The following is a 22,543-nucleotide window of genomic DNA, read 5'->3' as shown; positions in this document are numbered from 1 at the left end:
CTCTAAATGCCTCAAGGTTATGAACTCAAAACGCTATGAACAACCAATCACAAACAGCCAACGAGGCTTGAAGCGATAGCCCATCCACCGTCTCCTGGCTTTGCTTCTGCCTTTCCTCCAGAAAATCTCTCGCCGGAGCTCCGGTCGGCGGAGCCCACCCAACCACTTCCGGTTCGGTGCTGCCACATTCAAAAGGACTTCGGCTCAAATAAACCCTTAACATTTTTCATATGCCACCGTTTATGTTTGAAGAGTTCTCATCTCAGAGCAGGGAGCCGGAGGAGGCCCCCCACAGCCCCCAGCAGCCCTGAGCAAGGAGAAGTACCTGCTGAGCCCCTCGTACTCGCTGCTCTGTAGGGATGGCGGGCAACCCCCTCGGATCCGGGTTCTGGCTCTGCAGCGGCACCTGCAGCTTCCCGCCTCATGAGCTTTCAGGCGTTCATGGCTTATTTGAGCATTTCTTTTTCCACACGGCTCCAGAAAGCGGCTGGCGTTGGACTGGGTCCGACTTCAAAACCAGACCGGGTCCCGGGCGGACGGGTTCCGCCCTAGAAACTGGTCCCGGAAAGGACTGGGTCCGCCTTAGAAACTGGGCCGGGTCCTGTGGGACACCTCAGCTGGATAAAATTTTGTCTTAAGGCGGAACAAGTAATAAAGATAATCTTCAGTTACAGTGAAGAACTTTTAACCATCTTAGATAATATTAACAATTTACAAGATGCCCTAAAGAAAAAGGGGGCTTCACACTCACTGTAAAGGGGAGACAGAGGGGTGCCCGGAGGCTCAGTTAAGCATCTGACGCTTGATTTCCACTCAGGTCATGATCTCAGGGTTCATGAGTCCGAACCCTATGTTGGGGCTCTGCGATGGCATGGTGCAGCCTGCTTGGGATTCTCTCTCCCCCTCTCTCTCTGCCCCTCCCCTGCTAGCCCTCTCACTCAAAAATAAATGAATAAACTTAAAAATAAAGACAAAATTCTTTTCCTCCTCTACACTTTCTGGCGACCAGCATAAGACCCGCAGGGCCACCCCACTCACTCTGGAGCGTACAGACAGCATCGTGGGAAAACTGGCACAAGCCAGCAAAGGGTAAGAATTCTTACCAAAGTCAACTCTCCCAGACCTCTGTTGCCTGGTTGAGAGAAAGTAAATTTCATGTTTTCCCTTCCTTTCCAAATTCAGATTGGCAGAAAATATATCAGTTATTCATCCTTTCTCTCCCAACGACAGGTATTGTGGCCAGATAAGGCTGGGCAGAAATGCGGACGGCATTCCATTTGCAGCTAGGGTCCTACCAACTGTTACGATACCCCAGCAATTGCGGCTCTCAGGGGGACTGTCCAGGTCTTTCTCTCTATTGGGTATTTTTCACAGTGGCTCTGGATTTGGGTAACTAGTATCATCTGCACCTCTTTGAGAACCCCCTCTTAGCTCCATGGGGTGGCTCAATACTGCCAGAAATATTTACTGTTTGCTCCAGCTGAAACCTGGCAAGATACTCAAAAGGATTTTTTTAAGTAGCTCTGTGGTCATAAATTAGCCAAATTGGAAGCTGATATTCAGAGCCTGATAAGAACTTTTTTAGGCCTTCTCCCCTAAGCTAAAACAAAAATATTTGCCCAGAAGAAAGAAAAGCATTGTAAAGGCACTGTGGAAGGATTTACTAAAATGTTGTAAAGAAACCCAGCTGTAAATCTAGAACATACAAATCGTTTGATTTGTTGCAGATCTTCTCCCTGATACAAAGAAGCAAATGGAGGCTCCCGTACTTCCATGGCTGGGTCAGGGGCTACATATTCAGATTGCAACCTTACTCTTTGAAGAATTAAAAACAAATGCACTACAGTATCAGTCTTTCTAAGAACAGAAATGCAGCTCTAGAAACAATACAAGGCCCACCTATCCTCTCTACCAACCCCAAATCCTCCCCTATTCATCTCAAAAGGCTTGCACATATTGTAAAAGATCTGGCTTTAAGAAACAAAAGCTCCTCTTGGAGAAACATTTTTTCTCTGTGCCTTTGAGATGCAAATGTTCTACCTAGTTTTCTCTAGGAACTCAGAGCCATCTCTTGAAGTACTGACTTCGGGGAGATAATTCTTATCAGAAAAACAAAAAGAAGCTATTTGGAAATTAGGTGAATGAATCCAGAAATATTAATAAAAGCTCTAGCCATCGGAGCAAGTAACCTTAACTTATTCCATCTGCCAGAAACACAATTTAGATACAACCATTCTTTTTAAACTAGTGAGTTTTGGGGTACCTGGGTGGCTCAGTTGGTTGAGCGTCCAAAATAAATAAACATTAAAAAAAATAAAAGCTAGTTTAAGTTTGTCGGCTTAATTAAAACAGGCATGTCTTCAGAGTTACCAGCATTAAACAGAATACTTCAATTCTACCTAGGTTTACTAAAAGTCAAATAAGCTAATATGTTATCTGTGTTACATAATATGTCAGCAAGAATGGTTAACTGGGGCTCAGTCAGTTAAGCATCCAACTCTTGATCTCAGCTCAGGTCTTGATCTCAGGGTCGTGAGTTCAATGAGAATGAAACGGAAATGAAGCCTAGTTAAAAAAAAAAAAAAAACAATGGTTAGCTGTTTAACATCTCATGAAATTTTCATAAGCACAGTAATCTAAATATAATTGTTAAGAACAAGTGAATTAAATAAATGTAAGTGAAAGTTTTAAAAGATATTTTTCAACAATAAATATGGTTTGTGGTAGGTCTACTTAAGATAGTTGCCAAAATCTTGAGAACTTGAAACCTTAGTTATACTGAGATAAGTTAAATGAGGGCTATTCATTGAATATCTCAATCATCCCAAATATGATAAAATACTAAAACAGCAAATACTGAACATGGGTTTATCCACTTTTGCCTTTCTTTTACAGAGGAACTAAATATATTGGGATCTATTAGTAAATATCTTTTGTGCCACACTGAAAATTTTACTATGAGAAAGAAGGTACTTCTAGAAATTGTGAAATGTATTTATAAATTTCCCGAATCCATAGAATGCTAGTGTAACAGACAGTCACATCGCTGACTTCTTAGTTTTCACAAGGAATAAAGGATCCTAAGGGGTAAGAATTCTAATCAACATAATTAGTAATTACAACTACTTAGGAATAATAAGGGTGCAAGGAAACCACTGGGTCTGTCTGTAACCTGAACTGGGCCCTGAACTCTCCTAGTTTCCTCAAATGTCTGGCGACAACTCTCCAGACTGACATTTCCCATTTTCTCCCACCCTTCTGACTTGGAATCACTAAGCACAAAGACTGCCCTGGAACCTCCCTGGAAGAAACCATCCCAGGTCCTTCTCACTGCCGACACCACAGCCAAACTTCAGGGACTGGAACCCTGGGTCCACATCTCCCCATTAAAAAGGGCTCCCCCAGACTCCTGGAACCACACACCAGCTGCAGACCTAAAATTAAAGTTATTAGGGAGGTTCCTCCCCAGAAGCAGATGGCATCTTGAGGTGGACAGTTCCTCCAAGATCATGGCTCAAGAAGATCTTCATCTCCAATATGAAACCTTTATTCCTTTTGCCTTTCTGCTATTTGCCTCTCCTCCCTGTGAATGCACAGGAAGATGATGCTCTTTAACTCTGGCAACGATCACTGAATGTACTGCTAAGGCCATAGCTACACAACAAAGTCTCTGGACTTTCTTGCTAAGATCGTTTCAGATAATAGAACTGCTTTAGCTTACTTCTTGGCTGAAAAAGGAGGAGCTTGTGCCACAGCAAATACCTCCCACAATACCTGGATCAACACCTCTGGTGTTGCAGCAAATATGATAAATTAACACATCAGCCACTTGGCTAAAACAGCTTGATGTCCCTTCTTTGATTTATCTGATACCATTTGGTTTGGCTCATGGGGGCCCTGGCTAAGGCTTCTGTATAGTTGTCATCGTAATGTCCCTTGTACACTATGTTCTCTCAAATGCCTTAAATGCATGTTCACAGCCGTCAGCAGTACATACATCGAATGGTCTCACTGGGCTTGGAGAACCAGAAACAAGATAAACGAGGAGATGAACAGGAAAAACATTTTTTCCATGGATCTGACATCATAACCCAGGAGTTTCACAGTGAGACAAAGAGCAACTTTGATGGTGGCCGAGAGTGGCACTAATACCAAAGTTCTGGTCACTCCTTCACGTAGAAGATGACCAAAAGGGGGGAATGGTTAATTCAACAAGGAGGCTGTTAGACTGAGGTAAGGCTAATGCCTTGGCAGCCTGAAACGTAAGCCTGTGAATGTCTCAATGTTATGAAATAAAATACTAAGGATAGCCAATCACAAACAGCCAACCAGTCTTTACACTGTAGCCAATCAATAACTTCCTTATTTCTGCCTTTTCTCTATAAAGTCTCCCTCTGAGCTCCTGACACTGAAGTGCTCTGAGTGCTTCTGGTTTGGCACTGATTCCGACTGATTTTTGCCTGAATTCTTCAAGATGTTTAATATGTTTCAGTGTATTATTTAACAAGGGAGACTTCCTCTCTGGAGTCTTTTCTGACACTCTCCCTCCTCACAGGGAGATGTAAGCACCTGTGTCTGCTCTCTTCCGTCCTGCTCTGTCAGAGAGCACGTGTGACGTTTGCATTTATTTGTATGCTGCTGTGCCCCTCCTGAAATGTGTCTTCTTCAAGGCCAGGGTAATATCTGCATTCTACTTTGTGCGTCTAGCATCCAGTACACAGGAGGCCCCATAAATCTTTGTTGAGTGGGGCCTCCTGGCTGGCTCAGCAGGTAGAGCATGTGACTCGATCTCAGGGGTCTGAGTTCAAGCCCTCACACCGGGCATAGAGATTACTTAAAAAAAAAAAATACATTTGTTGAATGAATGAATTAGGTAGAGGAGAAATGGCCAAGCAGTGCCTAATATTAATGGCAAGTGTTTATCCAAAACCTATTATACGCTAGGCCCTACGCAAATGCAAGTACATGGAGTAGATTTAATCCTGAAACAACGCGATGAGGTAGGAGCCACTATTACCTTTAAATATAAGAGAACTGCATCTCACAGAGACTAATCACTTGTCTAAGGTCACAAACTAGCAGTGACGGGTGTGGCACTGGATCACAGAGCCCACCAAGTCCTTTACCTTTACACTCAAGAGGGAGAAGGATGCTTCACCCACATTAAAGGAGAAGGCTTCTATAGTGGTTCCTAATCTAGAGAAGGCCTGCAGAGGGGACTGTCATTGGTGGGATTTGTAGCTTTGGGGATCCTGGAGGCTTCTGCATCCTTGGATTGTTTAGGGGGAACAGGGAAGAAGGTGTGGCTCAAGGACATAAGAAGGGGTGGAAACGGAGAGACAAGAAAGGATCTAAAGTCTTGCCCTGCAAGGTTAGAATCTGAAGAGGAAACCTCCATTCTCCCACAAGAAACATTTTTTTAAAAGCTAATATTCAGTTGTGGTTTCGCCACGGCAATTACTTGTGCCCTGGAGCTTCCCCTGTCATTTATGGGGAACATCACCATCAAGGGCTCATTCCTAATAAACCACAACCTGAAGAATCACAGCTCCAGTTCTGGTCCACCACTGTATCGTCATTATAGACATAGGTCACTATCTGTCCATCTTCCCCCAACCTGTCCCTCTCACGGCCCTTATTCTGGCCAATGGATCTATTGCTTACTCAAATCATTAGGCCAGAAAATCTGGATGTCTCTTGAGATTTCTCCTTTCCTCTCCCCCATCACATCCCATGGGTGACTTGAGTTTTGGGGATTCTATTTCATAAATCTGTAATGTTTATTTGTTAAACATTTATTGTGTGCCAGGAACATGCGGTAATGAACTGGATGAGATTCATCCAGTTCCCCGCAGCTCTGCCCTCCCAGCTTCAAAGAGATGGGCATCTTATGGAGGATATTTTGCAAACGAACAGCCCATTGTACGGCGGAGTACAGTAAACACAAGAAACGGAGAAGTAGAGGGCTGGGAAGGGGTATGTAATTCACCTGGGGAAGCCCGAGGGTTGTTCTCCTGACAGTATCCAAATTGAAATGTGAAGGATGTCTACCAGGAAACCCAGTGAAGCGGAGGACAAGTGCAAATTTCTGGAGGCCAGAACAGAGCCCAGAGTGTGGAGAACCGGCAGTTCACCACGACATCAGAGTCTCAAAGCTGGTCTCTAGGCCGGTCTCAATCCAGTAACTACACTACCCACTTTCCACCCCTCAAAGAAAGCAAAAAACCCAGCACCGTCCTTCCTGTGCCTGCAGGTTTGCCCTTCAAGAGTCTCGGAGCACTTGCCATAGGTTCATCAAAGATGTCCTGAGCACCCCCTCAGCGCAGGTACCTTCCAGGACCAGCCTCACAGTACTTTCCCCCTTTAGGGAGTATTCAATGTATTGCACCAGACCTCGAGGGAGGAACTCTTGAGTGCTGGGGGTTGAAAGACCACGCTGGAAGCGGGACTTAAAGATGTTAATGACCAGGCAAGGACTCATGGGCCTCACTGCTCACCCGCTGTCACTGGAGGGCTCCAGGTCTGCCACTACCTTGTCCCAACCCAGCTATGCCCCAGTGCTTTCTTCACTCCCCCTTCCTTCGCATATCTACACCCGACTCCGGCCAGACGTCCTCCTCGCGTTGCCACACTCGGCGGCGCGCAGCTCTGCTAAGATGGCCCACGCGGCGCGGCCAGTGGCTGCTGGAGGGCAGCGGCCGGCAAACCTGCCCGCCGCCAGTGCCCACCCCAGAGAGGCTGTCTCCTGGGCGCCTGCCACCCCCGGGCCAGCCACCTTTCCCACGGGGGCGGGAGGGGCCGTTCTGCCGAAAGACCACCGCCGAGGGCAGCGGTCCCCGCCGCAGCCTTCACCGGGCCCGGCGGGGACTCGCGGAGACGCGCTCCGGCGGGAGCGCGCGCGCCCGGAGGCTCCGAGGTCCGGCCGCGGCGCGGGGCGGGCCGAGGCGGGACTGAGGGCGGGGCGGCCGCAGCCTCCGCCATTCCCCGCTCCCTCCCCCCACCCCCGCCGAGGCGCGCCACCTCCCCGCCCCCACCCCCCCTCCCCCACCGCGCGCGCTCCGCCCGCCCCGGAGCCTCGCCCTCCGCCACGATGAGCAAATGAGCGCGAGCGAGGGCATGAAATTTAAATTCCACTCAGGGGAGAAAGTGCTGTGCTTCGAGCCTGACCCCACCAAGGCGCGAGTGCTGTACGATGCCAAGGTGCCGCCGCGGAGGGACAGGGAGGAGGCGCGGGCCGGGGACCCCGGGACGGGTGGCGGAGGCGGATGCGGGTGCGGACGGCGGCGCGGCGCAGGGGAAGTGGCGGGGCCCGGCGCTCCATGCCGGCTGCTCCTCGGCTTGCGCGGCGCCGTGCGTGCAGCAGGGGGCGCTCGCGGGACGCTGCGCGGGGGAGTCGGGGCCCGGGCGCTTCCGCTTCCGCCGGCGCGGGGCCGCGCACGCGCCTTCGGAAACGAAACCTCGCGCGTGCAGTGTCGCGAGGCCGGGGCCGCGACGTCGGTTTGCGCACGCGACGCCAGCGAGGGCTGCGCGTCGAGGAGGCCGTTTGCCGGCGGCCTCTACCTTCGTGTTAACTCTCACCGTTCTGCGCGGTGCATCGTTGCTTGGGCTCCCGTGCGGCACCCTGACTGACCGAGCCAGGTCCTAAACTGTAGCGCCAGAGCACTGGCCGTCGACCAGCGACGTCGTTGCCCTGGAGCACCAATCGTGTCTGGGCCCGATACCTCCCGTAGGCCGGACCCCCTCCCCCCCAAACCCGAGGGCAGTGTTGACCCGGAGCTTTCGTTCCTCAGCGTCTTGCAGCATTTAGGTTTTCGATCCCCGACTCGCGCCCCGTGCCATCTAAATTTCGGGGGCTGGGGGAAGGTGGGGGGCGGGGGGGAAAGTGAGCCATAACTGCAGCTCCTGGGGTTTGGATGGCGAGTGGGAGTGGGCCCCGTAGGCCGGGGATGGGGGCTGGCCCCGGGCCCCAGGGCCCCAGGTGCGTCTGGGCGACGCCGGCCTTGGGGGAATTCCCGAAGCCTCCGGGCTTTGTGAGTTCCGTCTTCCGGCTCCTCCCCCCGCAGCCTTGGCTGTTTGCTAACCCACCTCCCTCCCCTCCTCGAGTCTCCCCAGGGGTGACACGCCCCATCGTTTGCCCCAGGTGTTCCCTCTGGGGACTCCGCTGGGAGGGAGGGCGTAATCCTCTGCCGTCCTGGCCCTGGACGCAGCGGAGCTGGGGAGACTACAACTCCCAGAGGTCTCAGGGCTGCAGCTCTCTTGTCTGGCCTGGACTCTTGTGTTAGTGACAAGTCGGTCGGCCAATGGCTTCAGGAGCTGAACTCAGTCTCGGTATCCGAGGCCAATCGTGGGTCGGTTGGAGGGATGTTTCCTATTTTGAGGCATCCACTCAGGAAAAAAAATGGAATTGAAAGGGAAAATGTTTCAACCCAGCTTTCAGTCTAAAAAAGGAGAGAATGCGTTCTTTTCTTTTAAAAAGAGATCTGTGATCTAGTTTTCCTGATCTAGCTTGCACTAGTCTGTGTGTTCTGTCATTGTGGACAATATTTCCTGGTTTCAGATTGTCGATGTTATTGTTGGGAAAGACGAAAAAGGCAGAAAGATTCCAGAATATCTGATCCATTTTAATGGTTGGAACAGAAGGTGAGTGTACTTGTTAAACGGGATTGAAGATTGGTCATCTTTGCAGCACAAGAACATTGCAAACTTAAGTTTTAGAAACACTTGTAGAGAAGCTTCACTTCCTGTTTCTGCTTTTTTATCAAACCTTTCCTATTCTGAAGAATGATTACTTTCAAGTCAATTGTGTTTGGATTCTGGAAACCCTAGTTATTTCTGTGCCTGAATGAGTTCCTTTTTCAGTTTATTTGCATCTTTTTTGTGTGAATTTAAAATATTTCAGTAGTGTTCTAAAACTTCAGTACTTTTGGGACACTTCTGCTTCTGTGAGGTGCTGTTAGTATTTGTTCATACCAAACTAAAATACTGAATTTTGTATCCTTTTCTCTTTTTTTGTTTGATTAGCTGGGATAGATGGGCAGCTGAAGATCATGTCCTTCGTGACACCGATGAAAATCGGAGATTACAGCGTAAATTGGCAAGGAAAGCTGTAGCTCGCCTGTAAGAATACAAAAGTCATGAAATGAATGTTATTTAGTGTGCTTTCTCTCAATGTTTCGAATTTTTTAAATATAAAAGTAAAAATACGATAGACCTGGTTTGTTAAATAGTCATATGTTTAAAGCGTGTTAATGAGGAATTGCTATTCTAACTGCCGTGTTTTCAGAGAGGTTACTGTGGAATCTTCTGAGGTGGAGATTAACATTTATGTTCTAGGATTTAATGATTTTTAGGTCCCTAAGAATCGTTGCTGTTATGTCTTGTTTGTACCTCCAGACCCATATCAGGTGGCATCGGAATTTATTTCAGCGGTGTTTGGTTTTCTTTCAGAAGAAGCACAGGAAGAAAGAAGAAACGCTGCAGGTTGCCTGGTGTTGACTCTGTCTTAAAAAGCCTCCCTATTGAAGACAAGGATGAAAATGATGAAAACTGTGAGTGGCTTGACTTCGTTTTCTCTGGCTGAAAGAACTTTTACCTCGTCCTTTTATGTCACAGGATTGAGGGGTGGATTCGCTGCAATTACAGACAGGGAACCAGTTCAAGCTCGAGCTCGTTACGTGTAATGTCTACCCGTTTTGTTTTTGACAGTAGCAGCCCATAGTATCTCATCAGTCTTGCCCGTGACCACTGCCTTCTCAGCCAGTGTCTTTCTTTGTACTAACCCCTTATGTTTCCTTCTTGCCACTTCCTGGGCCTTGACCCCAGTTACGAATGCAACAGAGAACCATAGGCTCTCCTAGGTGACCAAACACGTTTAGATCATGAACTTGTGTGGTTTTTACCTTCACTGAAATCAGTGTTCCATTTCTCAAAATAAATTTCTTTTCCAAAAGGTCCAGTATTTGTGTTCAGCATGTAAAACATATGCAGGGTTGGGGCGCCTGGGTGGCTCAGTCGGTTAAGTGGCCGACTTCGGCTCGGGTCATGATCTCACAGTGTGTGAGTTCGAGCCCTGCGTGGGGCTCTGTGCTGTCGGCTCGGAGCCTGCTTTGGATTCTGTGTGTCCCTCTCTCCCTGCCCCTCCCCCACCTGCAATCTGCCTGTCTCTGTCCCTCAAAAACAGATAAATGTAAAAATAAAATTTTAAATATACGCAGGGGTACAGTTAATTATTGCCAGCGGCAAGACACACGTGCCACCTTAGCGAATTATGAGTGTAAAGGTTAAGGAAGTATATGATGCCGGTTTGCCTGATATTTTCTGTTTTACCTAGCAATAAGCAGTTCCTCTGATGACAGTAGTGAAGAAAAGGATGAAGAAATAAGTGAAGAAAGTGATATTGAAGAAAAGACGGAAGTGGTATGAAGTTTTTATTGTAAAATCTCTGTCTTAGGTATATATTTAGTGGTAAAATTATGTGATAAAATTCTCCACTTGTGGATCATTTTCTAAAAATGCATTTGCTTAACCAGATATTATAGAGCTGTACTTGATTTTTATGGGAAAATAACCTTTATTTATATTTATAGTCACCGTATGAACCTCTTGGTGGCTCTTCTTACCCATAAACTGTTTGCATGAATCATGGTTACTTCTTTCTTTCCAATGAAATCATGAACTTTATTTCTGTGATGGTGATTAGTGTTTAAATGTCGTGTATCAGAGTTCCGTATCTTCCGCCTGCCTTCAAAGTTAACATACATCTCACTGCCAACGCTGAAAGGAGACAGAAGCAAAGTAAGCATTTGCAACATGCTTAGTGCCCTAAAACCCGTAAACCTGGGGCCTTTCATGTGCTTTTCTCTAGGACATGTGGCATCATTACTGGTATGAATGTTGAGGATTAACTGCGTTTGTTTCATAGTAGGCTCTCATGTGTTTGTCTTTGGATATAGACCCCCCCTCCCCCTCATTATAAGTAGTTAAAGATGCAATTGTGACATTGCAGAAGGAAGAACCGGAGCCACACACAAGAAGGGAAATGGAAGAAAGGACAATAACGATAGAAATCCCAGAAGTTCTGAAGAAGAAGCTCGAGGACGATTGTTACTATATCAACAGGAGGAAACGGGTATACAGGGAGAATACATAAAACGTGGATTTGTAATAGAGCTTTCATTTAGCCATATTTTGCAATCACAGACTCAAATAATTAAAAACCTTGTAAGAATGAAATTCATATTTTAAGTTTTGTACTGAGTCAGGTTCTAAAGTTCCCTGACTGTGGCATTCTTGCTGATTGCATTAAGGCGTGCAGTCTTTCCCAGCCCTGGTTGTCCATTAGAACCATCTAGGGAGCTTTGCCAAACTCCTTATGCCTGGGCTTCATTCAAGAGGTTAAGACGTAATTGATCTGTCATGGAGGCCGACTGCCAACATAGTCTCCCCAGGTGGCCCTAATTGATCACTAAGATGTGAGTCACTGCTTACATTTATTTTGAAAACTTATACTGTGATCTTCATGGGGATATGATTAGGAGAAGCAATCAAGGAGCCTCAAAGTATATTTAAAAGATTCTCCTCAAGCAGAATTGGCTTTATTTTTTTAAGATTTTATTCTTCAGTGATCTCTACACCCAGCGTGGGGTGTGAACTCACAGCCAAGGTCAAGAGTCGAATACTGTACTGACTGAGCCAGCCAGGCACCCTGAGAACTGGCTTTATTTTTGAGTTAAAAAGTTTATAGAGACAAGAGCACTGTTTCTTGGAATGTACGATTTACACAACGAGATGTGTGCATCAGATGTCTATGTTTTCATTAACAGTTAGTGAAGCTTCCGTGCCAGACCAACATCATAACTATTTTGGAGTCCTACGTGAAGCATTTTGCTATCAATGCAGCCTTTTCAGCCAATGAGAGGCCTCGGCACCATCATGCTATGCCACATGCCAATATGAACGTGCACTATATTCCAGCAGAAAAGAAGTGAGTAGTGGGGAGGGGGGGATTGGTGGCTCAGTGGCTCACGCTCTCTGTGTATTAGAGAAGTGACTTCCATTTAGGATAGGTGACACTCTCCTTTTCTCTAATTTGGAATTCATTTAATACATCACTTAAGAATTCACTAATAATTCATTTAGTAACAAATTTAATCTCAAAATATCCCTGTTTCAAAATGCCCAATAACTTTTTAGGTGTCTGGTGTGGATACATTGAGCATATGCACTGCCTCAACACCCAAGACCTGGTTTTCTCAGTGATACAACATAGGGAGATAACTCTTTTTCCTCGAGAAGCACCAGAATGGGGGAATAACATTTTGCAAACAGCTTGTTTGCAAACAGGTTTTTATTCCAGTCAGGATTATCGTGTTCATGGCCTGTGTTCTGCATGTGGCCCAGCTCGATTAGAGTCCGCCAGGCAGAGTGTTGGATTTGAAACCAGTATTAGGAGTAGTGCATCGGGCTTGCCCCCTTCAGCTCCCGGTAATTGGGTTCTGTCCACCGTCGGCAGCGCAGGCTGCTTGGGCTCCTCATGTGACACTGAACATAGTCATTTGTGTTCAGTGTGATGTTAAAATCACTAGTGTACTTTTTTCACTTTGTACTATAGTTTTGTGTTTGCGCTTAATTTTCTGTTGACAGCATCTATAAACTCTTTATACATATAGGTGTAACGTATAGTGTTTAACTTTAAAACACCACCTTCTTAAAAATGTGCAACTTGATTCTGATATTTTGGAAAGTATTTACTGCATCTGTAATCTCTTACTCTCCTAGCGTTGACCTTTGTAAGGAGATGGTGGATGGATTAAGAATAACGTTTGATTACACGCTCCCACTGGTTTTGCTCTATCCATATGAACAAGTTCAGTATAAAAAGGTGACTTCATCCAAGTTTTTTCTTCCGATTAAGGAAAGTGCCACAAACACTAACAGGTAAGTTAGCCTGCAGTCTGACTGATGTCAGCAAATAGTTGACTCTGTCTTTGAAGATTTCTGTCTGATGCTATGGGGCCAATAGGTTTGGAGGAGGAGATTGAAAGGTGGAGTTTTTTCCTGGGTTAGCCAAGTCGTTCACTTTCAAATGGCTCTGAGGGGGCGCCTGGGTGGCGCAGTCGGTTAAGCGTCCGACTTCAGCCAGGTCACGATCTCACGGTCCGTGAGTTCGAGCCCCGCGTCAGGCTCTGGGCTGATGGCTCAGAGCCTGGAGCCTGTTTCCGATTCTGTGTCTCCCTCTCTCTCTGTCCCTCCCCCGTTCATGCTCTGTCTCTCTCTGTCCCAAAAATAAATAAACGTTGAAAAAAAAAAATTAAAAAAAACCAAAAAAAAAAACCAAATGGCTCTGAAAGATTTTACCAAGTGAAGATTCCAGTGTGAGAACTTGGTTGGATTTTGAGCAGCTAACTCGTCTTCCCAAAGACAAGTGGGGTGAAGACACAGGGCTGAGAAGGGCAGAAGATGTGTGTTTGAATTTAGCTCCTTTACTTGCTGGTTGTGTGACTTGTGGAAATGCCTTCTGAGCCTCTTCCTTTTGGCTCTGTTCAATGGAAAGAGCGTTTGCCTCCTCGAGTAGTTATTATTAAATGAGAAAGTTCTCCAAGGGTTGGCCACCTTTTGCTTTGAAGTAAAGGTTAGTTCCTCTGCTGTGTCACCACTTTCTTTCCTCAGCCACCAAGCATGCCCAAATCTCTATTGTTTGGTTGAGAGAGTAGGGTCGGAGATCTCACCCTGAAGTCTGTACCTTCACTGGACAGGCTACTTCCCTGTCTTCCTGGGCCTCTTTTCCTGGAAGAGCGGCCTGTTCTCATGTTTTCCGCACCTCCATCTCCGCTCGCCTGCCTACCGTCTGCCTCTGTCTACTGCTGCCCCTGCTCATTCTGCTTCCCCAAGAGAGGGTGCTGACAGCTGCCCGCTCGCCAGACGCCATGCTCTGCTCTGGCTACCTTTCCCTTCCATCCCCTTCCTTCCCTTCGTGGCTCCTCGTTCCTGGTTTTCTGCCTGCCTCATGATCATCTCTTTTCAGCCTGCCTGCCTGCCTCCCCGCCTCTCCCACTGGTTTCACCCTACGTGAGAGGCCTGTGCAACTCCTTGGGGACCTGTGTTGATGTCCCCATGCCCTGCTTCAAACCTCAGGGTGGACTGTGTGTTCCACAAAGCTTGGCGGATGCTTGTGGCTTTTCTTTCTAGTCTTGTAGTAGTTACAGCGTAACGGAACGACACGGTATTCCTACGCTTTTTAAAACAAAATCTATTGAAGTATAGCAGACCCAGTGTTACATTACTTTGAGACGAACAGCACAGTGATTGGACAGTTCCGTACGTTATGCTGTGTGGCCCACCACAAGCACAGCTGCCGTAGTATTCTTACTCTCTTGAGTAGGGTTTCTCAACCTTGGCCCTATTGACGTTTTGAACAAGATCATTCTCTGTGGTGGGGCTTTCTTGTGCCCTGTGGGATGTTGAGTGGCAGCCCTGACCTCTCTCCATTAGATGCCAGTAGCGCTCTGCCGGTGGTGACAGCCGAAACAGCGCTGTCTCCAGATAGTGCCAGTGTCCCCTGGCAGGGCGAGACAACATCCGATTGAGAACCATCGGTATAAGATATAAAAGGGGCATGGGGCTTTAATGCCAACATGCCTTGCAGAGTTATCAAGGGGATGTAAATGATTTAATAGGTCTGGTTACTCCCTTTTTTTTTTATCTTTTCTTATATTTATTTATTTTTGAGAGAGAAAGAGCGTGAGTGGGGAAGGCACAGAGAGAGAGGGAGACAGAATCCGAAGCAGGCTCCAGGCTCTGAGCTGTCAGAGCCCGAATGTGGGGCTCAAACCCACAAACCGTGAGATCATGACCTGAGCCGAAGTCAGACGCTTAACCAACTGAGCCACCCAGGCGCCCCAATCCGTTTGGTTACTCCTTAAGAAAACATTTGTTTTGTCACACTTGAAAGTGAAAGTTTATAAGCCTCCTGGAGGAGAGGCAAGAGTGTTTTCAGTGTGAAGGAGGACATGTAAGAACCGCTCCGGGTTTTGCAGAGGTTCTGTGTGCCAGGTGTGTGCGATGCTCTCTCTTCTTCCGTAGGAACCAGGAGGAGCTCTCTCCGAGCCCACCTTTGCTGAATCCGTCCACACCGCAGTCCACGGAAAGTCAGCCCACCTCCGGTGAACCAGCCACCCCCAAGAGGCGCAAGGCCGAGCCGGAAGCCTTGCAGTCTCTGAGGCGGTCCACGCGCCACTCTGCCAACTGTGACAGGCTGTCTGAGAGCAGTGCCTCTCCTCAGCCCAAGCGCCGGCAGCAGGACACGTCCGCCAGCATGCCTAAGCTCTTCCTGCACCTGGAAAAGAGTAGGTCCACTCCCAGGCGCAGGGCAGCCGTTCGCTTGTGCTTGGCCCGTGCCGGCCGCTGCTGTCCTGAAAGGAGGCTGGCCGGCAAGGGGGGTGGGGAGGGGAGTGAGGGCGAGCGCCCAGTCACAGCCACGTTCGCCCGCTCGCCTGTGGGAGCTCCGCTCAGGAGTTGGCTCCAACCGAGGCTCATGAAGCATTTTGCCTATGGCCGGGAGAGAGAGGAGCCCCCACGCCTGAGCCCTGCGGTCGGATGCTTGGCACCTGCTGGTGTAGCTGGGTCTCGTGGGTCTGGTAGCGGTAGCTCCCCGTTGCCTCCCCCCAGCCCTAATCCAGCAGGCTGGGTGACCACTGCTTACTTCCCGTCCGGATGGATTTGCCTCTTCCAGGCCTCATTTCCTGTCAATGCGAGTAACGCAGTAAGTGGTCTTTTGTCTGTGACGTCTTTCGCTCAACGTAATATTTTCAAGGTTCATCACATTGTAACGTACATCAGCACTTGATTTTTTTCCCCAGATAATCGAGGTACCGGCTTTTATGGTAGGAAAGTCTTCCCGTTAAAGATGAATAACTTCTCTGCCGTCGGTAATGGTCTTCCGGCAGTCTTTGGTTCAGTTCCTGTGACTTACGAGTGAATAATTAACACCTATTCCTTTCAAAGAGACACCTGTGCACAGCAGATCATCCTCACCTGTCCCGCTGACCCCTAGCAAGGAAGGCAGCGCAGTGTTTGCTGGCTTTGAAGGCAGAAGAACTAACGAGATAAACGAGGTAAAGCGTTGGCATTACTGCTCGGCCTCCTATGGCTGCTTGAGTCCTGTGGGAGGAAGTCGGGTTTGCTGAGAGACAGGATGTCGCTCCTGCTGTGGGTATTAACAAAATGCTTCAGATGATGATGCTGAATATTGGTTTTGGTTTCTAAAATGAGAAAATCATTAGGATTCCAGCCCTGTGCTTCTGCTCATCTCTCAAGTAAGCACGACTGTTGAAATATGAGTACTTTCATTTTATGTAACAAGCATCAGCACACTTGTTGTGCAAAAGGCCAGAGAGTAAATATTGGAGGCTTTGTGGGCCACATGGTCTCCTTCAAGAGTACCTGATTCCAAAAGCATCCATAGACACTATGTAAATGAATGGGCGTGCTGTGTTCCAATAAAGCTTTATTTAGAGACACCAAAATTTGAATAGCAGATCATGTTCGTGTTATGAAACATGGTTATTCTTGTGTTTTTCCAATCATTTAAAAATAAAAAATTCGTTCTTAATAGTAATATTAGTAGCCATCCCTTTGCGGGCATGCTGTATGTCAGCATCGTGCCAGGCACTTGTCCTAAATCACCTCAGATTTTCTAGAACAACCTTGCCACTAGGTTTTCGTTTTACAAATGGGGAAACTTTTCATTTAAAAATTCTGTTTTTAAGACCGGTTAACTGATGTGTAGGTAGTGAGTGTTTCAGGGGTTCAGGAGGCGTCTTAGTCTACTGGGATATTTTGTGAATCTCACTTAAGTAGGATTTCCTTGTTTCTGTGCACGACTTTACTAGGCAAGGAGAACACTAAGTGATGAAGGTTGGCAAACTTTTTCTGGAAAGGGTCAGATTGTGAACATTTTCAGGGTTGTGTACCATACGGTCTCTTTCGAGGTTAGCCAGCTCTAGTGTCGTGTGAGAGGGCTACAGACCACTCGTAAGTGAGGGGGTATGTCTGTGTGCCCCCACGATTCATTCATGGACACTGGTAATTGAATTTCATATCATTTACACGCCCTGAAACACTATTCGTGTGATTTTACTAGCCATTTAAAAATACGACAACCATTTTTTTCACAAGGGCGTTTGGGCTGGATTTGGCACAAGGCCTTACTTAGTTGGCTGGCCCTTGATAGAAAAACTGGAAAACTTAATTTGTTTTACGATGACATTGAGGGAAGATTAGGAAATTCCTAGGATGAGCAGTCCCTGACATCCTGTTCCTCAGACACGGCCCTGCAGGTGTTATTCAGGAGAGTCCTGTTTCTCGGAAAAGGCAGGGGAATATTCAGGCAAGGCCATTCCCACTCAGGTGAGCAGTGCGAGCCCACCATCTAGTGGTCACGGGTCCAGCCACAGGCCCTAGTAGAACAGGATTTCTAGTGAATGGTTGGAGGGTGCAACAGGCTCCCAACAGTGACTCCTGAGGCCTTAGTGAACTCCCCCCTCGTAAGTGCCTCTGTCTTCGTGTGTTGTAACCAAAGCCCTGCATCCGCCTCCCCTGAGACTCTCTGCCATTGCTGTTTGCTGGCCTGCATCGGGGGAGAGTCTGGATGCACACCTTTCTCATCAGTACTCACGGGTGGTTCTCTGTATGCCCCTGCTGAGACTGCCTCTGCTAGAAACCTGTTTTCCTCCGTGAGACTTACCTTCAGTTAATAGGAGGTGATACGCTGCATTGAAACGTGCAGTTGAGCGAGTGAGGCCGACTGCCCGCTAACCAGCCGAATGGCCTGCTGTCGTGCACACGTGCGTTTCATGGTTCCGGTGATTGCAGATTCCTCCACGTTAACTTTAGGTGTCACTGTCAAGACAGTTGCCGAGTTTCAGGTTGAGGTGCCGGGCGTGGAAGAATGATGCCGAAACCAAATCGCCACCCTCAGTGATCTGAGCCACGGATGGGTGGTGTGGGTGGGTGAGGCCAAAGCCGAAGCTAGGACCTTAGCATGGAGTGCCGCAGAGCCGTGGCGAGACTCACTAGCTTCTCCAGTTTCATCGTGTTAAATTGAGTACATCAGCCTTTCTGGGGTCGTTTGGGCATCCTTCTGCTTTGTCTTGTGGAGGATTTCCTTTGGCTCTACTGTTTCCAGATTAAACTTGATAGATCCCAAAAGGCAAAGCAGCAACTCAGGAGAATAGATCTATAATTTGCTAAAGTATTTCTGTGGAATCTCATCAGAGCACTTTTATTTATTTATTTTTTTAGTGTTTATTGTTTTTGAGAGAGGGGGAGAAGGAGACAGAGGGTCTGAAGCAGGCTCTACGCTGACAGTAGAGAGCCCGACACGGGGCTTGATCTCACAAAGCATGAGATCATGACCTTAGCTCAAGTTGAACGCTCAACCAACTGAGCCACCCGGGCGCTCCTCATCAGACGGTTTTTAAATACAGCTCTGCATTTCTATTTGGATAATGTGCTCTCAGAAGTCTGGCATATTGTTTTTGACAGAAAATAATTAGCTCTATTACTTGCTTAGTAAGCTTGGCTATTAGAAACAGAACAAACAAGTTTGCCCTCACTAAATAATATTCAACATCTCATTCTGAAACTATGTTAGGATGAGAATTTCGCTTATGGTAAAAGGTGGGATGGCATCTGATTTATGGAAAATAGGTTAGTCGACAAATATTGGTAAAACCAGGAATCCAACTAGGGGGAGGAAAATAGTTGAATTTATTCCTAACACCTTGTAAAATTCTAAAATTTTATTAGGGTAAATTCCAAATGGATCCAAGTTTTAAATGTAGAAAAATAAAACCATAAAACACCAGGAAAAAATAAATAAATAAATACAGCTCTGACTTTAACAAAACTTTATATCCATCCCCAGTTCTGAAATTGAAAAAGAAGGAAAAGAAATCAATTCCCAGGGTTGCAGTCTATTTTCACTTGATTCAGTGGGTCAGATTAGTTTCCAAAGTCAATCAAATATATTAGGAGATTAGAAAAACCTTAAAACATGTCTGGGTTACTTTTTACCACTTCATTCTCTAATATGGCATGATTTTCAAGAAAGGAAAAGAGACGAAATGACCAGAACAGTTACAGCTAATTTATAGGTAGTAGCTGTTGGAATCTCACTTAAGGAGGATTTCCTTGTTTCTGTGCACGACTTTACTAGGCAAGGAGAACATTAAGTGATGAAGGTTGGCAAACTTTTTCTGGAAAGGGTCAGATTGTAAACATTTTCAGGGTTGTTGTAGGAAATCAAATAAATTTATTGTTAGAATTTTTAGGTGACTAGAAGTATCTCCATGTTGCCAAGGAAGGTGGGTCCTCGTGTGCTTGGTTTAAAAGGCAAAAATATTTTGAAAAAGTTGCTGTAGGAAACTATAAGATACACGCTGACACGTAATCCATGTGGGAAACACATGCCTTTATCCTCCCCAACTCCCTAAATCATAATTCCACCAATAAGACATGAACATTGAACATTTTGGTATGTACTTCTACTTGGTAATTTTTCTGTATTTACATAATCATACACATCATATTGTGTATTTTTTGCAAGCGTTTTTTTGAACTTTGTTATTTTGTAGTTTTTGGTTCTCTTCAACATAAAGCATTATACTGGCCTATATGCTGAGATCATGCCCTTAAATGGCTTCGTGGGAAAGCTAGAGGAGTGGCTTTCAAACTTCTACATTGGTTTGTTATTATTGTGTACTCCCATTTTCTGGTCCAGCTGTGAAGCAACTCATGAGGCACCACAAGGACAGGAAGCTTGGGAGTGAGAATGTCACGCTGCATGCGAGACGGAGAACCTCACAGCATGTGTATTTCTGCTGCGATTCCAGATTTTGAGATCTCTTGGTAACAGTGTTAAGATGCAACAATTCATGCAACTCATGCTTTTCCCAGGTCCTCTCCTGGAAACTGGTACCGGACAGTTACCCCCCAAGTGACCAGCCGCCTCCACCCTCTTACATTTATGGGGCACAACACTTGCTACGATTGTTTGGTGAGAAGTCCCTGGCCCCTGCTTTCTTCTTCCTTTTTTTTTCCACTTTGGGTTTTTTTTTTAAGGTTATTATTTTTTTTTTTTTAACAATCAAACTCGTGACCCCAAGATCAAGAGTCGCACATTCTTCCAACTGAGCCAGCCAGGTGCCCTCCAGTTTGGTTTTCACACCCTTGTTCTTTTATGTACAGCTTGTAATTTTGAGGGTCTAAGAAAAAGCATTGAAAAATGACCTCTTTAAAAAAGGCACTGAATGAATCTTAAATTTCATAAAAATGGTGTTTGTATCATTTGTACCACTACCCTGTGTTCAGTAAGACTTTTTGGTTTTATCTGATAACGTAGATGTTAATTTCAGCTTGAGCAGGATAAATAAGGACCCTCAGTATGTCCTACTCATTGCCAGAGTCTGCTGATTGTAGATGGTTTGGGTTTTATTTTTAATGCAGTGAAACTTCCAGAAATCCTTGGAAAGATGTCCTTTTCTGAGAAGAATCTGAAGGCTTTACTGAAGCACTTTGATCTCTTTCTTAGGTATTTTGATTTCTTTTTTATTATCTTTTATATATCTTTTCTGAACTTCTCCGTGACAGCGGTGGAAGCTAATAATCTGTGTGGTATTTTTAATAGTCGCAGTATTACCTAAGTATGATTGGTTCTAACTGTAATCGTAACATAGGGGGGTTTTGGAAATTTTTTTTCTGTAATTTATCTGTGTTCTGAGTCCAGGATGTTCGTTGTATTGAGGTAAAATTTTTTGTGTCACACTTGAAGAATCCAGTTGGGTAACTGTGAATAGAAAATTAAATTTTTACAGAAGTGATTAAGATCGATAGTAATTTAGTTTTACATTTTTTCTTTATAAGTACCTTAAGTATTAGACTTTTTTGTTGTGTGTACATAAACCTAAATATTAGCATTTACAGGTTGGGTTTATGTGTTTATTTTTTTAAAGTTTATTTTTGAGAGAGCAGGCGCGTGAGAAAGAGAATCCCAAGAGAATCTCCACGCTGTCAGCACAGAGCTCAACGCAGGGCTCGACCTCACGTACTGTGAGATCATGACCTGAGCCAAAATCAAGAGTCAGACACTCTACCGACTGAGCCACCCTGGTGCCCTATCGTTTGTTTTTATAACATGAAAATGTAGAAGTGGTCAGAACGCTTTTTTGCAGGAAGCGTTTGTATAAGGCAGCCTGCCACCTAGTGGAGTTTAGGTTGTTTCTATTTGTACACTTGATAGTGGAAGGGTTCTGATGAAATGGTAATTACTGCAGAAGCCAGATACGTGCAATGAAAGTAATCTGTATATAGAAATCAAAATCATGTTCGTTTTTTTTCTTTGGAATACCGAGAAGGGGTGAAATGTTAGAGTGCTTGCAAGTTAAAATTTTGCTTGCTGGTGTTCAGCCCTCACTGTAATGATCATCGGGGCAATGTTTTTCTTCTTCCAGGTTTTTGGCAGAATACCACGATGACTTCTTCCCGGAGTCTGCCTATGTTGCTGCCTGTGAGGCACACTATAGCACCAAGAACCCCAGGGCGATTTATTAAAGTTTTGATGGTTCTGGAAGAACATCTTGTCTGTCTAGCTTTGTGCTCTAGGTTCGCAGTGAAGAGTGAAGGTCTGGGGAGATGGTGGGCCTTCTTTACAGGGCTGAGACAACAGCCACCCCCGGGGCTCTGGCGGAGGTGGGCCCGTTTGTTTGAGTTGCTTACATCCTGTAGTTATTCTGTAAAGGTTTACTTCCTGGGTGCCTGAACGGCCTCCAACATCTGACCCTTGCCACTGTACATGTCATCTGTGACAGCAGTTAAGGAACAGCTGTGTTCACAGTGAAACATTAATGGAAGTATGTATAGGTTAGGCTGTTTTAGTAGATGTTGGAATTGTTTGTTAGCAATGACCACGTTTTTTAGTTACTCATTAGCATTAAGCAAAATTGTTTTCCAAACTGTTTTCATTCTTGTGACGAGGCTCAACAGCTCTGTCCACCAAATTTCAGTTTTGCTTGGAAATCACAAAATAGTCCCAAAATATTTTAGAGGGAATTGATATCGATGGCAAAAGAAAATTTGCAGCCCCACACTTGCTTGTTATAGTTCCTTTCGTCCAAAACCTTATTTTTGGTGATCTAAATAAAGTGTTGCCTCTCTTGTTTGAGATTTTACAGCTATACTTTGTTGTGTAATGTTATGGTTCCCTTTCTGTAAAACCTTATTTTTGGTGATCTAAATAAAGTGTTGCCCATCTTGTTGCAAAGAAGCAGGAGTTTTCACTCTGGTCTTGGCCTCTTTGTTGCAGACGGAGAGTGAGGTAACCTCTTGACTAATAACTTTTTGTTGTACTTTTGTGCCTGCTTTGTTAAGGCCTTTTGTTTTCTATCCCTCTGTGATTTTGCCCCACTTGATGGCTTGACCAGAAGGTGACTACTGGGAGATGCTGCACGCTGGGCTGGGCCAACACGTTTCTCCTCCATCGTTACCA

At 46.0% G+C, this 22,543-nt stretch overlaps 1 protein-coding gene across 2 annotated transcripts; it reads left to right on the top strand.

Moving 5' to 3' along the window:
* The first annotated feature begins 7,043 nt into the window (after positions 1–7,043).
* Positions 7,044–22,321, top strand: MSL3 (MSL complex subunit 3). Of its 2 annotated transcripts, XM_081793401.1 has the most exons (13): positions 7,045–7,200; positions 8,558–8,640; positions 9,022–9,117; positions 9,448–9,548; positions 10,331–10,416; positions 11,006–11,128; positions 11,823–11,983; positions 12,778–12,936; positions 15,082–15,344; positions 16,003–16,112; positions 19,957–20,056; positions 20,506–20,590; positions 21,510–22,321. In XM_081793401.1, exons 1-13 carry the CDS (start codon positions 7,099–7,101, stop codon positions 21,607–21,609), a joined length of 1,569 nt encoding a protein of 522 aa, XP_081649527.1. In that variant the 5' UTR covers positions 7,045–7,098; the 3' UTR covers positions 21,610–22,321. The 2 variants fall into 2 exon arrangements, with proteins under 2 accessions (XP_081649528.1, XP_081649527.1); XM_081793402.1 differs by lacking the exon at positions 9,022–9,117 and having other exon boundaries at positions 7,044–7,200.
* Positions 22,322–22,543: the final 222 nt, after the last annotated feature.

Source organism: Panthera onca, chromosome X (genome assembly GCF_046562875.1).
Source record: "Panthera onca isolate mPanOnc1 chromosome X, mPanOnc1 haplotype 2, whole genome shotgun sequence".
Taxonomy (NCBI): Eukaryota; Metazoa; Chordata; class Mammalia; order Carnivora; family Felidae; genus Panthera; species Panthera onca.
This window is presented reverse-complemented; position numbering and strand designations above follow the sequence as displayed.

Coding starts and splice junctions, on each gene's coding strand:
- MSL3 (XM_081793401.1), top strand. CDS start 7,099: ATGAGCGCGAGCGAGGGCATGAAATTTAAATTCCACTCAGGGGAGAAA. Junction 9,549..10,330: donor GGATGAAAATGATGAAAACT/GTGAGTGGCTTG, acceptor TGTTTTACCTAG/CAATAAGCAGTTCCTCTGAT. Junction 16,113..19,956: donor GAACTAACGAGATAAACGAG/GTAAAGCGTTGG, acceptor TGCTTTTCCCAG/GTCCTCTCCTGGAAACTGGT.